Genomic DNA, 16,514 nt, shown 5'->3' with positions numbered 1-16,514 from the left:
AGGACGTAAGGTGACACAAGCTACCTTCTGGAAGACAGTCGAGGGCACAGAGGGAGGGAGGTAGATGGTAGAGAGTGGATCTTGAGCGGCACTGAGGGTTAGAGATCACTTCCAGACTTCATGGTCTCAGGACCCCTTAATACTCTTCAAAATTACTGACACCCCCAAGGAGATTTTTTTAATGTGGTTATATTGATCAATAATTATTATATTAGAAAATAAGGGCTTCCCTGGTGGCGCAGTGGTTGAGAGTCCGCCTGCCGAAGCAGGAGACATGGGTTCGTGCCCCAGTCCGGGAAGATCCCACATGCCGCGGAGCGGCTGGGCCCTTGAGCCATGGCCGCTGAGCCTGCACGTCCGGAGCCTGTGCTCCGCAGTGGGAGAGGCCACAGCAGTGAGAGGCCCGCGTACTGCAAAAAACAAAAACAAAAAAATAAAACAAAAAAAAACTATATTAGAAAATAAAATGGAAAATTAAATATTTATTAGTTCACCTAAAAATCCTAAAAATAAACCCATTAAATAATAACATAAATAGAATTTTTATGAAAAATGTTTTCTAAACCAAGACAACCTTAGTGAGAAGAGTAGCCTTATTTTATGTTTTCTACAGATCTCTTTAATGTCTGGACTAAGAGAAAACAAACGATGGATTGTCATCTCTGCTCTGCATTCAGTCAGTCCTGTATTGTACATAGTGTAGCCTCTAGAAAACTCCACTGTACACTCATGAAAGAAGGGGAAATAAGGTCTCAGGACATAGTTCTGGCCTTGCTGGTCCCTTGAAAGGGTCTTACAGACCGAGGGGTCTCCAGACCCCACTTTCAGAATTCCTGGTCTGAAATATTCCATCTCCAGGTAATCTGTCTTACAAGAAAGCGATGAGTACTACATAACAGTAGGTACAGAGCAATTAGCAACTGCACGAAACAATTTTAGGAACATTTTACACCCAATATAAATGCTTCGTTTAAAAAAAAAAATTCTGAGATCTCTGAGGATGAATTTAACTCAGTGAGCAGGTTACATCCCATCTTGAGGGTGACGTCACCATTGTGGTTTAAATCTTCTGCAGCAAATTCCACTCCACCCACACCCAAAAGAAAGTGATTCAGGCAGTCTTAGATTACCCGGTGAAGATTTGGGAGTAGTTAGCTGAGGCCGTATCAGATGGAAAAATAACTCTAAAATAACATAGAAAACAGGCCCGGTGAGCAGGCGTGTCGGGAAACAACCTGGTGAGCTCAGGGAGAGCTCTCCGCCTTGCTTCCTCCCCATGGGCTGCAGCCGGGGACCTGCTTCCAGGCGACACTGGCCGTCGCCCTCGGTACAGGGAGGCTGCGCCAGTCTATAAAATCAGTGTGAAATATGTACATTCAGCATCCTTTCGGATAGTGGTGAGGCCAGAGCCCCTGCTCCTTCCCCGTCTATCTGTGATGTTTCTAGAACTCCTCTTGCTGTCGTCCTCAGGCACACTCTGCTCTCGTGGCCTCTTCTTTGCGCCAGGCAGCCCTGCCGTGGCTGCCCCAGGACTAGCCCCGGTCCTCTTCCTCTTGTCAGAGCAACCGAGAGCGTCAGGGGTAAGGGTTAGAGGCTGCCTTTCTCAGCCAGAAGTTCAGCAGTTGATGTGGGGTCTCGGCTCGATTGTTTTCCCTGGAGGGCAAACCTGGGCTCTCGTCTGCCCAGGAGAGACACCTGAATGTGGCATCATTTCAGACACTTATGCTGAATTTGTGAGACTTTTTTTGGAGATGGCCTCAAGTCGGTCTCTTCCCTTTGTGACTCATTTGTGTATTTTCTACTTAGATTTTTACAGCTTCCAGAATATCCCACAAACAACAAAATGCAGGCAACAGAATGGGTTTTCTCATTCTAAGAAATCAGTAACTTTGCTCCAGGTATCTCTATCTGTGTACTAATCCTTAATAATCTTTGCAGCACTTTTTTCTCTCTTAGGGAGCTGGTAATTATTAAAACAACAGATCAGAAAATGTTTTTGAAGTTAACTACGGTGCTCTGTATTTGTAATTTTTTACTGCAAATGAGTTGGAAAATGTTGTCTTGTTTTGTTTTAATCAATACCCCAAGGCCTTTGCGCATGAACAAGGTATTCAGCCAGCCAGGCTTGTGTCTCAGCCTGTAGAAGGCATGTGTCCCAGACGGCTGGCTGTTTCTAGCTACCTCGTGCTGCTGCACCCCCGCAGAAAGCCTGTGCTGCTCCCACCCCCCTCAGCCGCTGCGTGCTTAGAAGTGGGAGAATCAGAGTCCTGCAGGGAGCACAGCGGGGCCAGGAGGTTTCAGGGCTCACCTGCAGTGCAGATGAAGGCGTCCGCTGTGTGCCCCATCGGGCTCCAGGCCCCCCAGAGCGAACACCCAGCTCCAGAAGCACGGGGAGCGGGAGCCCCGAGGCCTGGCTGTGAGGAGCAGTATTCCCGCTGACCCGCCACCTCTGTTGCAGTCCCAAGTCTCAAGCAGTCCAGTTAGATTCAAAGAATGTGGTGCGGCCAGCCTCCTCCGGCTCTCCTGGGGGGTCTCCCCAGGTGAAGATGTGCGAGAAGGCACCTCTTAACACTTGCAGCAGCTGGTCACACTCAGAGGCGGCCTTTGCCTTGGAGAGAGTGGAAGAGCTGAGCCCGCCCTAGAGGAGGCCCTGGGTCCTGGGCCACAGGGACTGCCTTTGGGGGAGTGTGCTCGGCTCCCGCAAGGAGCTGCAGTGTTCACTCCCTCCAGGGCACTCCAGTCACCAGCCGCGTTTGCCTTCGCAAAGGTCACTTTTCAAGTTTACCCACCTTTCCCACTAGGAAAGTTCTTCTTTAGGTTATTTTTCTAAAAGTCTAAGATTTAGTGAAGGCAGCTGCAGTAAAAAGCCTGTTGACAGATAGATGATGACCTGTTTCTTGAGGAAATTAAGGTACCCTTTTTCCATTATTTGCTCACAAGGTTATATGGAAGACAAAGAGTATTTGAAATTTAGATTCCCAGACTCAGCAAATAGATAATAAAAGTCTGACTCTCTCTCAGTAGTATTCTACCACTTTCTGAAGTCACCAAAACGGCCAGTCCAGTTGGTAAAAGCAGGCGTTTAGCTTCAAGCAGATGTGCACAGAATGTCAAGGGGTGTGTTTGTTTTTTCTCTGCAAGTCCACCTGGATTAGTAGTTTTTGTTGTCCTGGCCCAGCTTTTCTTTGAGTAGTTTCATCATCGGGCTGGGGGGTGGGGAGAAAGAGGGAAGAAATGAGAGAAATTGGTCTACACGTGATGACCTTTAAGTGTCAGCCTTTTTCTCTTCATCCAGCTTTGCCAGCGTTCTGTCGCCAGCATCACACCCTGACACTCTTCACGTGCCGTTTATCGTATTTGCTGTCCTGGATGTCCTCTCAGAGTTTTTTTTCTATATCAGCGTGTTTAAAAGTGGAAGTTAAATGTTAGATTTTGGTAGGGTACTTTAAAAGTACTAAATAGACTAACCATCACAATAAGGCAAGGAAAAGCAAAAAGAAAGGAAGAAATAAAACTGTCTCTACTTCGGATGACATGATGGTCTATGTTGAAAATCCCAAGGAATCTACAAAAGAAAAAAGAAAATTCCGAAAACTAGTCAGTCAGTTCAGCAAAGTAGCAGCACACAAGGTTAACAGTCACAAGTCAGTCACATTTCTGTATACTGGCAATGAACCCTTGAAAATCAAACTTAAAAATACAGCATTTACAGTTGCCCAAAAAGGAGTATTTAGGTATAAATCTAACAAAACATGTCAGGACTTGTATGCTGCAAACTACAAAACACTGATTAAAGAAATCAGAGAAGATCTAACTAAATGGAAGGGTGTGCCACATTCATGGAGTGGAAGACTCACCACTGTAAAGATGCTAGTTCTCCCCAAAAGATGGTATAGGCTTGACGCAATACCCATTAAAGTCCCAGCAAAAATTTTTGTAGATATATCCAGGCCTATTCTAAACTTCTTTTTTTTCTTTTTGAAATTTAAGGAAAAAATTTATTGAAAACCTGAAAAGCAATTTGTAAAATATTGACTTTTCCAGAAAACTGTAGCTACCCAATGCATTGTGTCTATCATGTTAAAACGTGATTAGGGGCTTCCCCGGTGGCGCAGTGGTTGAGAGTCCGCCTGCCGATGCAGGGGACGCGGGTTCGTGCCCTGGTCCGGGAAGATCCCACATGCCGCTGAGCGGCTGGGCCCGTGAGCCATGGCCGCTGAGCCTGCGTGTCCGGAGACTGTGCTCCACAATGGGAGAGGCCACAACAGTGAGGGGCCCGCGTACCAAAAAAAAAAAAAAAAAAAAAAAAGGTGATTAGACACAAATATAAAAACCATGAAACAAGCCACCATTCTTTGACAATCTGAGCAAAGATAAAATGCCTAAGGAACAACATGAATGACTTGCACAGGATGGGCTCTTCACTGTCAGCACCATAAAAAGGGGGGGAGCACAAATGGATGAGCGTTTTCAGTTAGACACGCTGAACTGAACCTTTGGCACTAGGAATCAGAGCATTTTGTCATGTAGCATTAACACATATTATAAAAGTGTGTCGTGTCAAAGGAATAGAACCACCAGCATTCAAACACAGCTTTGTCAGCTAAGCAGTTAAACACTCTACAGTACGTCTCTCTGTTGTCCATCATTGAACACACTGGTAGCAACTTTGAAATGGAAAAAAAAAAAAGAAAAGAAAAAAAGGAGCTGTAACCCCTTTTATTTTCTGTTTAAAATCAATCAGAAAACAAACATCACTTCTGTTATACACTAACGTTTCCAAAGTACATCATTTGTATAGGAGAAGGACTAAGAAACAAAAATGTGTTTACAGAGATCCAAACGCGAGGGCGTATAAGCACCTCACGCAGCTTTCCGCTCATGCTCAGGAGGAGCCACTTCGTGATCACTGGCACTAAACAGAGTTCTTCGCCAGGTGTTCTGGGAAATCGTGGAGATAAGTCAGTAATAAAGCAAGGCTCTTCTCATCCAGAGGTGTAGAGGCCAACATTGCTCCAATACGTACAAACAATCTCAGCAGATGCGGCGCTCCATGCACTTTGGACATGGCGCATCAGGGTGATCTGCGAGGATTTCAGCGTACGGTGGTCTCATATTTGCAGAGCAGCTGAGTGCCCAACATTACACTGAAGTATTCCTTGATCCCTGCCACAGCTTCATTAACAGCATACTCCTTATTTTCTGTGTTTCCTCAAGATTTCTTGTAATATGCAGAATCCTCTATGGAATCCACATTCTTCTTGTCAGGAGGATAAAAGAGCTGTTTTTGCCAGGTAATTAAGTCCCAGTCTTCAACAAGCCATGGTTTTAGTTCTTCAGGAATCTTTAACTTCGACTCTGTTCATGAATGTTTCCTCATTTTCAACAGTAGAAGCTACTCGGGCCGTTTTCTTGCGAGGAGACTGAGATGTCTCACTCATACTACCACCATCTCCATTTCCAGGTGTTTTCTGTTTGTTCTTTTTTGTTTTCACTTCAACATTTTTCTGTTGCAAACCAGAAGTCTTCTTTCTAGGGGCAACCCCTCTCATCTTCCCCTCTGCATACTGCTCCTGATTGGCTTTGTTTGGAAATGCAAAGGAACTAGAGTAGATAAAACAGTTTTGAAAAAAGGATAAAATGGGAGGAATCACACCCAAGTTCAAAACTTACGATATGGCTACAAGAAACTGCGGCATTGGTGGAGGGATGACTCTGTGATCAGCGGAGAGAACTTGGAAAACGGCCTGTGGGATTATGGCCAAATGATTCCTGACCAAGGTGCAAACAAAGCAATTTGGTGGAGGAAGGATGTCTTCAACTAACTGGACATATATGGGCAAAAAATTAATCTCAACCTAAATCTCATACCTCACAATAGATCTTAGGTTTAAATATAAAACATAAAACTATAAAGAAAACCTTTGGGACTTACTGAGTAAAGAGTTCTGAGATGTGATAACAAAAGCAAGACAAGCTACAGACTGTGAGAAAATCTTTGCAAACCTTATATCGTAGATTATATAATGAAGTCTCAAAACTCAACAGTAAACACACACACACACACACACACACACGCAGTCCAATTAGAAAATGGGCAAAGGACATGAAGAGACATTTCCAAAGAGGACATCACATGGCAAATAAACACATGGAAAGGTGTTCGACATCACTGTCCTTAAGGAAAAGCACGTCAAGACCACGGTGAGATATTACCATGCTCCTAAACAGCTAAACGTGAAAAACTAAAATGGAAAACAGTGAGAGCATCGGGTGCCAGTGAGGATGGGAAGAAACCATCTCTTATACGTTGCAGATGGGCGTGTAAGGTGGTGTGGCCCCCCAGGAGCAGAGTTGGCAGTTCCTTTAAAAACTGAACATACTTATCTGAGCAGCTGCACTCCTGGGCATTTATCCAGAGAAACAAATATCTGCATTCACACAAAAATCTGTACCCAAGTGTTTGTAATAGCCACAAACTGGAAACAACCCAGATGTTCCTCAAAGGTGAATGGTAAACAAGCTGTGTCACATCCACACCATGGATAGTACTCAGCAGCAAAAAGGGACAAGCTGCTGATGCCACAGCAGCTTGGATGGATCTCAGATACATTGTGCTGAGTGACAAAAGCCAACTCAACATGCCAAGCACCACACGACTCTGCTTATGCAAGATTCTCAGAAGTTGTGTGGGTGTGTATGAGACTGTGTGAGTGCTGGTTATTCGTTCACCGAGTCTCCAACCCCTCATGTGGGCTGGCACTTCGGTGCCTATCCTTCAGCGAGCTGTGTGTAAAGAAGCAGGATGTTCAGGGCAGGAGCAGGTGGATGATCCCCAGAAGAGAGGCGCAGCGGGCCCCCAGCGTCCAGCCAGCTGCCTCTGAACCTCAACTGGCCCTGGTCTCCCAGCCCTGTCCAGTCACCCACACAAACAGCTGCTGTCAGGAGAGGGAGAGAGTGAATTTCCCTCGTGTGTCCCCCTTGGCTTACCGCTTTTGTGCTTGATTTGGACCCAGAATCTTGGTGTTGGCTGTAGGCCACGCCCTGCGGGCCACGTTTCTATTGTGTTCGGTGTGAGGGGCTAAAAGACTGTGGGAAGCTTTGAGTCTTGTTCTCCGTGATGCTGAGACCCTCATTCTCAGTTCTGAGTGTTTTGACTTTGTTAACCACTGGATCCTAAGCACTTAAAATAGTACTTGCTCTTAAATGTTGAGAGAAATAAGAATATGTAACATTAATTATTAAGACCACAAGCTTTTTAAAAAGTAAACAACTTTATTATATATAAACATTGTTAAGGGACTTCCCTGGAAGTGCAGTGGTTAAGAATCCACCTGCCAATGCAGGGGACATGGGTTCGAGCCCTGGTCCGGGAAGATCCCACATGCCGCGGAACAACTAAGCCCGTGCGCCACAACTACTGAGCCTGCACTCTAGAGCCCGCAAGCCACAACTACTGAGCCCACACGCCTAGAGCCCGTGCTCCGCAACAAGAGAAGCCACCACAGCGAGAAGCCTGCACACTTCAACGAAGAGTAGCCCCCGCTCGCTGCAACTAGAGAAAGCCATGTGCAGCAACAAAGACCCAACAACGAAGACCCCATGCAGCCAAAAATAAAAATAAATAAATAAATAAATTGATTAAACATTGTTGAAACTTGAGGCAAAGTCTAAGAAGTCTTTGTGATGTATAGTCTTTGTTTTTTTGCAACTAAAACCGGATTTTTAAAATTGTAAAATGTACATTACATAAAATTTTCCACCTTAACCATTTTTAAGTGGCACTAAGTACCTTCACATTGTTGTGCAACCGTCACCACCATCCACCTCCAGAACTTTCTCATCTTCCCAAAGTGAAGCTGTGTCCCCAGGAAACACTAGCTCCCCAACCCCTGTCACCCACTGTCTGTCTCTGTGAATTTGTTTCGTGTAGGGACCTCGTATAAGTGGACTCATACACTATTTGTCTTTATGTGTCTGGCTATATTCTTTATTTTAGATAACGTATTGATAACTTTTTTATTCTATGAGTGGCACATATCTGTTTTGCAAAATATAGGAAATACATAAACCAAAGGAAGAAAATAAACGTCACCTTTAAGTTCTACTCAGATAACCACTAACAACATTTTTTTTATCTTTTAGAGAGGGAGAGACATTATAATTTGTTGTCTGCTTGTCACTTAGCAGGGTATCATGAATATCTTTCCGTGTCCTTAAATATTTTCTGTGTAACCATTTCTCTTCTGCCTCTCTTCCGGGGATCGCCTCATAATTTTTTATAGTTTTTCTTATTGAAGTATAGTTGATTTACAGGGTTTCAGGTGTACAGCAAAATGATTCAGTTATACATGTACATATATGTATATATTCTTTTTCAGAGTCTTTTCCATTATAGTTACTACAATATACTGAATATAGTTTCCTGTGCTATACCGTAGGTCCTTGTTGTTTATTTTATATATAATAGTGTGTGTCTGTCAGTCCCAAACTCCTAATTTATGCCTCTCCCTTTCCTTTCTGGTAACCGTAAGCTTGTTGTCTATGTCTGTGAGTCTATTTCTGTTTTGTAAATAAGTTCATTTGTATCATTTTTTTTACATTCCACATATAAGTGATATCATATGATACTTGTCCTTCTGTTTGTGACTTACTTCACTTAGTATGTTGATTTCTAGGTCCATCCACATTGCTGCAAATGGCATTATTTCATTCTTTTTTATGGCTGAGTAGTATTCCATTGTCTATGTGCACCACAGCTTCTTTATCCATCGATGGACATTTAAGTTGCTTCCATGTCTTGGCTATTGTAAATTGTGCTGCTGTGAACATTGGGATGCATGTATCTTTTCCAATTAGAGTTTTCTCCAGGTATATCAGATGCATCGTAACTGAATGAACAGTCTCCTTCCTGTTCTTGTGCAGTCAGGTTCCAAGGTCTGTCTGTCTGTGTGCCCCTGACTTCATTGTCCTGAATGGTGGCTCCTTGGCATTTGGCCTGGTGTCTGTGGAGCAGGTCTGCCTGTGAGCAGCTCACTGACCAGGCATCTCTTCTTTTTCCAGGATGACGGAGCTTTTCAGTTTGATTGATACCATGTGGCCTCCAGTGGCGCCTCTGAAAGCACCAGGCCACGGGCCAGCCTTCGAGGTAAGCCCAGCACTGCAGCATCCCCCAACCCCACACCCCCCATCACACCTGCTCTGTGGCCACCAGGCGCTGAACCAGTGCCAGCCTACGGTGCACATCCCCAAGAAGCCCAGGTCCAGAGGGTGGGAGCCGGTACAGAGATCCAGACCCACCCGCCTCACTCACAGGCTGCGGCCTGGCTGCCTTCCACACGGTGCTGCATGCATGCTTCCTGAGGTTACTTTACACGACGCCTCTCGACCCCCATCGTCATGGGCCACTGCGCACTGAGGGTCTCAGCCTCGCAGCGAACAAGAAGCGGGCGGTTTCCCCGCCACCTTTCAGTCAGTAGTAGAACCAACACTTAGTCACCAATTAGAGCAAAAACTCAGTAAACAAAACCCATGGGTATCGGTTCAGCCGCTAGCTCAGCCAGGGGTTTCCCTTTCCTTCCTCATCACATTGCTTATGGCAGTCAGTTGCTCACAGGTAGCAAAATCGACCGATGAAAATGTGCCCCTCCTCCCCGCCCTGAGCCCTGTCCAGCAGGCTGGCAGCGGCTGCTTTGGGCTTTAGTCCCCAAGCTGAGAACTGGGGCTGCCGTGCTCGTGTGGTAGCTGACTTCCTATAGCACAGGCCGAGACAGTGGCTCTGTCCTGTGCTAGACCAGCAGCCTAGTGGTCAGGAAGGCCACTTCTAGATTACTTCCAGGGAAGAAGTTTCTAAATGGTGTCTTCAGTGTACTCTGAAGAATAAACTTCTAAAATGAAATCTTGAATTGGTAATAAACTCAAAAGCACAGACGTTCTAATGCTTGTTTCCAGAGAGAAACAACATAAGCCGTCTCTTACAGAGCCTTCCAGAGGAACAGCCTGCATCTGTGAATAGAGAGGTCTGTATTAAAGGTAGATTTATATTAATAGTGTATTTGAGCCTTTTAACAATACATTCGCCTTCATTTTAAACAGGAAAAGACTCATCTGCCTCCTCCTAGCTTCTGTTACATCCTCACTGCTCATCCAAATCTGGGACAAATTGATGCAATTGAAGAAGACTCTATTTCGAAGCTTTACCAGCCTCCGATTCCCCGCTTCTTAAGAGAAATTCTCCAGGTGGCGTCTTTGTTTGTACCCTGGTCTCAGTCACTTTGCTGTGTCCATGAGCTTGGGGAGACATTCCTCTCTGTTTTCAATACCTTTCTAGACTGATGGCCCCTGTACCCGTTGCAGTTTCTATGCCAGAGTGATTTACCAAAGACCACAGGTAATCCATCTCTCTTTCCTCAAAACGTGTCGCATAGCTTATTAAAGGATAATCTCTCTCAGAAGCTGCTGCAGTACCAAAAGAGAAAAACACTGTTGAACTTGAGCTGTGAGCACTCTGTGCTGACGCGGTGGTCAGTCCATTCCTTGCGCAGGTGGGGCTGCAGCCGCCAGGGGGAACCTGCCCGGCTCAGACTGGGCATGTCAGCCCCTCTCTGACACAGGCAGGCTGTAGACAGGAAGGAGCAGCTGAAGCCTCCTTTCCGGGGTGAAAGTAGGAATCTCAGGATGGAGCTCAGCCATTTCTAAGGTCTCTTTCTTCCACAGTTGGGAGGAACCTGTGGTCGCTGGGAGGTCTCGGGCAGCTCTCCAGGGCAGCCCCCAAGTTAGAGGGCCGAGGCCAGGGGAGGGGTGCTCTCGGTCCACGAGTGCGCGCCCTCAGTCCTGCAGGAGCCTCCACTGGACCTTAACTCAGAGCTGGACAGCCACGTGTCGCAGCCACTCCCTGTTCGCTTGTAGGCACTTGAGAGAGAATCGGCACCTGTCCCGGAGCTCAAGGGCTCTCATCTTCCTCACTGTAACTTTCTCTAACTTCCTGTATGTAATCACCCTCCCCACCACGTGAGCGCTCTCCCCCACCCAAGTCACAGCTCCTGGCCATGCCGCCACCTCCTCCGCCCAGTCGTGTCAGCCGCCACATGGGATCCGCAGGCTGACTACAGCATCCACGCCAGCAGCCCCAGCTGAACCTCGTGCCAGCCAGGTTCTCGCAGGCCAGCCCTGCTGGCCCCCTGACGGGCCTTCCCAGCCAAATCCTTGTCCCCATTTGCATCTACTGGATCCTAATGGCAGAGTGCCATTATGTCCTCATCACCTCCCAAAGGCCCCATCTCCCATTACCATCACATCACGTTGGAGTGTAGGACTCCAACATATGAATTGGTGGGGCGGGGAGAGGCAGAGGAGGGGGACATAAACATTCAGTTCATAACTATTCCTAACCCGTGGGCAGCTTACATCTAGCAGGAGAGCCAGAGTGTGTGTGCTGATGATAAGACAGTGTGACGATCAGCACCCGAGGTGTGTGAACATATGGCATTGGAAGGAAGTGCATGGCTTCTCCTGGTGGGTCAGAGGCAAGCAGAGCGGAGCCGGGGACGGGCAGGTCCCCCCGCAAAGGAGCCCTTAAACCAGCTGCAAGGTGGGAGCTCACAGGGCTCAGCCGTGTCCTGGGGGCTGCTGACCAAGACACGCAAAGGCTATTGCATGTTTTGAAATACTTATTGAAATGATATCAGAAATTGTTAGTGTTAATAATAATCATCTAAGATTACTGCTTTTAAAAAATAATTTTGGCTCTAAGAAAAGCTACCAAGTTAACAGCCTGACTGTGTCTTTGAATTATAGGTAAACAGTTTGCTTCTGGAGCCAAGGGAGATGTGGCTGGTGGTGACCGACGTTACTCTGCAAACACAGGACGAGGGCTCGGGTCTCCCCAAAACCATGCCTGTGCGTGTGGCCCCCTCATGCGTGCTGGGCCAGGAAGTCTGGGACACGCTCTCCGAGGCCACCTCCAAGAGCTTCTTCTTCAGGGATGTTCTCCGGGACCAGGGTATGCTCTCCTCTTACTGACAGCTCTGACGTGGTAACCGAGAGATGCCAGAACATGGCTTTGTGGATTCTTGATGCCTCTGTCTTGCTCTGGAAATGCAGGCCCCATCCCGAAGTCCACTGCGGACAAGACCCCTGTGATGGCCATATGGACAGAACCAGAACCCCCTGCATGCAGTGCCGGCACAGCAGCAGGAGATGCCAGTGGTCACTCAAGGGTGGTCTGTTGGGGTCACACTTTACAGGTGCAGAAGAAGCCACCTGAAGCCACTGCCTGGCGCATCACTTTTTAAAACAAATAAAAAGCTAGAACATTTAAACACATGCTTTCGTCCCTCAGTATCCACCCCTCTGCGGACACCAAGACCGCAGGTGCTCAGGTCCCTTCTGTAAAATGGTGGTATCTGCATATGAGCTGCACACATCCACCCACATTTTTTTTTTAATAAATTTATTTATTTGTTTTTGGCTGCATTGGGTCTTCGTTACTGCGCGCGGGCTTTCTCTAGTTGCGGCGAGCGGGGGCTACTCTTCGTTGCCATGCGTGGGCTTCTCACTGCGGTGGCTTCTCTTGTTGTTGAGCATGGGCTTTAGTAGTTGTGGCACATGGGCTCAGTAGTTGCAGCACACGGGCTCTAGAGTGCAGGCTCAGTAGTCGTGACCCACGGGCTTAGTTGCTCTGCGGCTTGTGGGATCTTCCCGGCCCAGGGCTCGAACCCGTGTCCCTTGCATTGGCAGGCAGATTCTTAACCACTGTGCCACCAGGGAAGCCCTCCCACACTGTAAATCTTCTCCAGATCACTTATGATCCCTAACACGAAGTCAGTGCTGTGTAAATACTTGCCGGTGTGCCGCAAATTCAAATTTTGCTTTCTGGAACGTTTTTTCCAAATATTTTCCATCCTCCGTTGTTGGAATCCATGCTAGTTTGAATCTGCAGATGCAGAACCTGCAGATACAGAGACCTAACTCTATGCTTAGATTGGTCAGTACTTTTTTCCAGGAATCAAAGTAGGATCCTGCCTAGACTGTATATTTTTCAGTGTATATAACTTGCATGACGTGGAATTTGCCTTTAAGAATGGAATTTGAACCTAGTGTTTGTGTGCTCTTACAGCTTAGTGCACAAGGCTTTGGGCTTCCTTTCTGCACGGTGCTGTGTCTCTGGACCCACGGGGGCCACACAGTGGTGCCCTTGGCTCCCCCCGTCCCCCCAGCTCCCATCTCGACTGGCAGGAAAACACGCTTGTTTCAAACCTCAGAGCTGCAATAATCTGAAGTGTCTCTGTTGGCAGGTCATCTTGTTTGTGTTGGACGAACTGTCCTCCTGCTTCCAAAGCCCCAGCTGGGTGTGGCCTCTGGTGCCTGGGAGCTGACAAGCCCTGTGAGGCTGGATGAGCTGGATTCTGTCACTCGGGTCAACTCCATTTGCAGCGTCCAAGGTGGGTAGTCGATTTTGATGGAAGAGGTATTTGTATTTGCTTACGTATCACACTTACCTTATATTCATTTGCTCATTTGTTCATCGAGTATTTGTTGCGTGCCTGACATTGGATGCATGACAAAGACGTGACCAGATACAGGACGGCAGCCTGCGGTGCTCCGCGTGCCTGTCGCCAGGACCTCACCTGTAGGAGGCACGGGCAGGAGCCCTGAACCGAGATGGCAGGGGAGGGGGGCTGGTCAGGTGCAGGGTGGGGGCAGGAGGAGAGCAGGGCTTACAAAGGCTGCTGACAGGGCAGGTGGATTAGCGCCAGAGGGAAGAGGGAAGAGGCTACAGGGGCATCTGGAGGGGCCGGAGGGGCTGCGGCCTCAGGTAGCACCCAGGGTGGGGGGCGAAACAGGGCACAGAAGTAGATCTGCGGGTGGATTAGTCAGGAGGGAAATTGACAGGTAGGGTAACAAATTCAGTACAGGGGAGCGAGACGTGGATGGAGGGCAGGAATGTCTGTGAAAGTAATTTGCTGAATTAATTTCCAAAAAGTACAGAAATTCCAAAAGTAACATTGAGGGCCTGTCTCTTCCACCCTTGGACCACTAGATTCCTGAACCCCACTGTGTTTTTTTTTGTTTTTTTGTTTTGGTTTGGGTTTTTTTTGTGGTATGCGAGCCTCTCACTGTTGTGGTCTCTCCCGCTGCGGAGCACAGGCTCCGGACGCGCAGGCTCAGCGGCCATGGCTCACGGGCCCAGCTGCTCCGCGGCATGTGGGATCTTCCTGGACCGGGGCACGAACCCGCGTCCCCTGCATCGGCAGGCGGACTCTCAACCACTGTGCCCCCCACTGTGGTTTTTATGAACAGCAAAAGCTGTGATGCCACTGATGCTTGAATCCACAGCCCCTGCGTGCTTGTGAGATTGAGCACATGTTCTTTGTGTTGAGGCCGTTTGGATTTTCCCTTCTTTGCATTTCTTTTTACCGTTAGTACCGAAACATAATTGCTACAGCTTGGTGGTCCTGAAGAAGGCAGGCTCTGTCACCTGTGTCCGGGTCCCCACTTTCTCATCTCTGCAACAGGGATAACAGGACTGACCCCAAAGCCTTGCTGAGGAGTAAATGAGCTGGTGGCGAAGGCGGACATTCAGTGCTCCCTGCTCCGGGCGGCGAGCGGCAGGTGGCTGGCTGGGGGCTGGGGCCTGGAGGCAGTGACGGCAGGGGTGGGGCACCAGGGCCCTCAGGATTGCTCTGGCAGAGTTGGTCAAGGCCTTCCAGACAGGTGAGGGCACGTGGAGAACGACGGGCAGCCGTGAGAGCTTCGTGTGCTGGCGGAGTGGGGCTGTCGTGGGCAGGCTGGCCCTGTGCTGTTCTGCTGTCCCCGGCCGTGTTAACGAGGTGGGATGGTCAGATTTTTGTCTTAAATGAAGCAATTCTTTCAGCACCACGGATCGATCGACTGTGGTGCAAAGCCGGGCTGGCTGTCGGCAGGAAGATGATTGCGCTGCTGTTTGGAGGAGCACGGGGGAGGGTGGCTGCGAGTCTGGAGGCCGAGAGGGCCAAACTCGAGCAGTCTCAGGCAGCCTGTCCACAGCCTGTGGTTTCCAGCCGCCCACCGAGAGGCTCCCATCCCCTCACCTCTCTCAGAACGGGGTCGCTCCCGGGTGCAGAGCAGGGAAGGATGAGGAAGCAGCTCCCAAGTGACAGTCCCCACCCCTCCCACTTTGGCCTTAGGAGACCGCAGACATCGCCACCACCCGAAGCACCATTTTATGAGAAAATGCACCTGAAGAGCTGGCTTCCTGAGGAGGGTTCTTAACCTGCAGCCAGGGGGTAAAAAGAAGAGGAGAATGTGTAGACACTTGTAGGGATAGAGAGAAGACCCGATTTTTCTGAAGACCCTAATATTTTATTTTTTTATTTTATTTTTTTTTATTTTTCTTTTTTTTTGCGGTACGCGGGCCTCTCACTGTCGTGGCCTCTCCCGTTGAGGAGCACAGGCTCCGGACGCGCAGGCTCAGTGGCCATGGCTCACGGGCCCAGCCACTCCGCGGCATGTGGGATCTTCCCAGACCGGGGCACGAACCCGTGTCCCCTGCATCAGCAGGCGGACTCTCAACCACTGCGCCACCAGGGAAGCCCGAGACCCTAATATTTTAAAAAAATAATAATTTATAGTGAGATTTACAGAACACAAAATTAACCATTTTAAAGTGAGAAACTCAGTGGCAGTTAGTCCATTTATAGGGTTGTGCAACCACCTCCTATTTTACATTTTGGCTTTTGTCATCTGAGTGGCTTTGAAAACAAGTGGCAGTCTAGTTTTCAATCACAGTGTCGTTGAGATGAAACTCACCCTTTTAAAGTGTACAGCTCACTGTTTCTAGTGTGTTCACACAGTTGTGCAAGCACACCCACTAACTGGCCCCAGAGGGGAGCCTGTGTCTGTCAGCAGTCACGCCCCGTCCCCGCCCAGCCCCTGGCTCCCGCTTCTCTACCTTCAGTCTCATGGACACTCATGCGCATGAATCACGCACTGTGTGCTCCTTGGTTTCTGGCTGCTTTCACGCAGCAGAACATTTTCGAGGCATTTCTCAGGCTGCATTCCTTTCTGTGGCTGATTATTCCATTGTATGGGTAGACCCTGTTTTGTTTATCCATTCATCAGTTGATGCACATTTTTTTGATACTGTGATTCATGCTGCTATGAATATTCATGTAAGACCTTTGGGTGGACATCTACTTTCCGTCCTTTGGGTGTATTCCTGTTGTTTCACATGGTGTTCATGTGGGCCACGATCCTAAGTAGAGAACAGCGTCAGAACCAGGAAGAAGCTGTGCTCCCTCTGTAGAAGGTAACCCTTCCAAGGGACAGAACTGAGGCTGAGATTGGGCACCCCCGGCGCAGACAGGATGACCACAGGGCAGTGTCGGGAAGCGTGGCCCACGGTGAGAGATCCAGTGTCCACTGTGGCCTCTCTGGAGAAGGGCAGTGTTGATGGAGGGTCTCTGGCCAGCACCACCCATGGAGCGACGCCTGGGCAGTGGAGGGAGAGCTGGGCCAGCAGAGTCCTCCTCGTG

General features: G+C 48.3%; 1 protein-coding gene and 1 pseudogene across 3 annotated transcripts in view; one reads left to right on the top strand and one right to left on the bottom strand.

Moving 5' to 3' along the window:
• Positions 1 to 16,514, top strand: part of SPIDR (scaffold protein involved in DNA repair) — a 334,647-nt gene that overhangs the window by 301,541 nt on the left and 16,592 nt on the right. For both annotated transcript variants that reach the window (XM_082601006.1, XM_082601005.1), the window contains 5 exons: positions 9,064 to 9,148; positions 10,096 to 10,239; positions 10,331 to 10,390; positions 11,797 to 12,001; positions 13,296 to 13,442. In XM_082601006.1, the coding sequence (XP_082457132.1) occupies positions 9,064 to 9,148; positions 10,096 to 10,239; positions 10,331 to 10,390; positions 11,797 to 12,001; positions 13,296 to 13,442 (641 nt within the window). The remainder of the gene's footprint in view (positions 1 to 9,063; positions 9,149 to 10,095; positions 10,240 to 10,330; positions 10,391 to 11,796; positions 12,002 to 13,295; positions 13,443 to 16,514) is intronic.
• On the bottom strand, positions 2,618 to 5,578 carry LOC309791852 (mortality factor 4-like protein 1; annotated as a pseudogene). Its single transcript has one exon. The product of its transcript is annotated as a mortality factor 4-like protein 1 (transcript).

The sequence above is a fragment of the Mesoplodon mirus genome (assembly GCF_964341445.2).
Source record: "Mesoplodon mirus genome assembly, chromosome: 16".
NCBI lineage: Eukaryota > Metazoa > Chordata > Mammalia > Artiodactyla > Ziphiidae > Mesoplodon > Mesoplodon mirus.
This window is presented reverse-complemented; position numbering and strand designations above follow the sequence as displayed.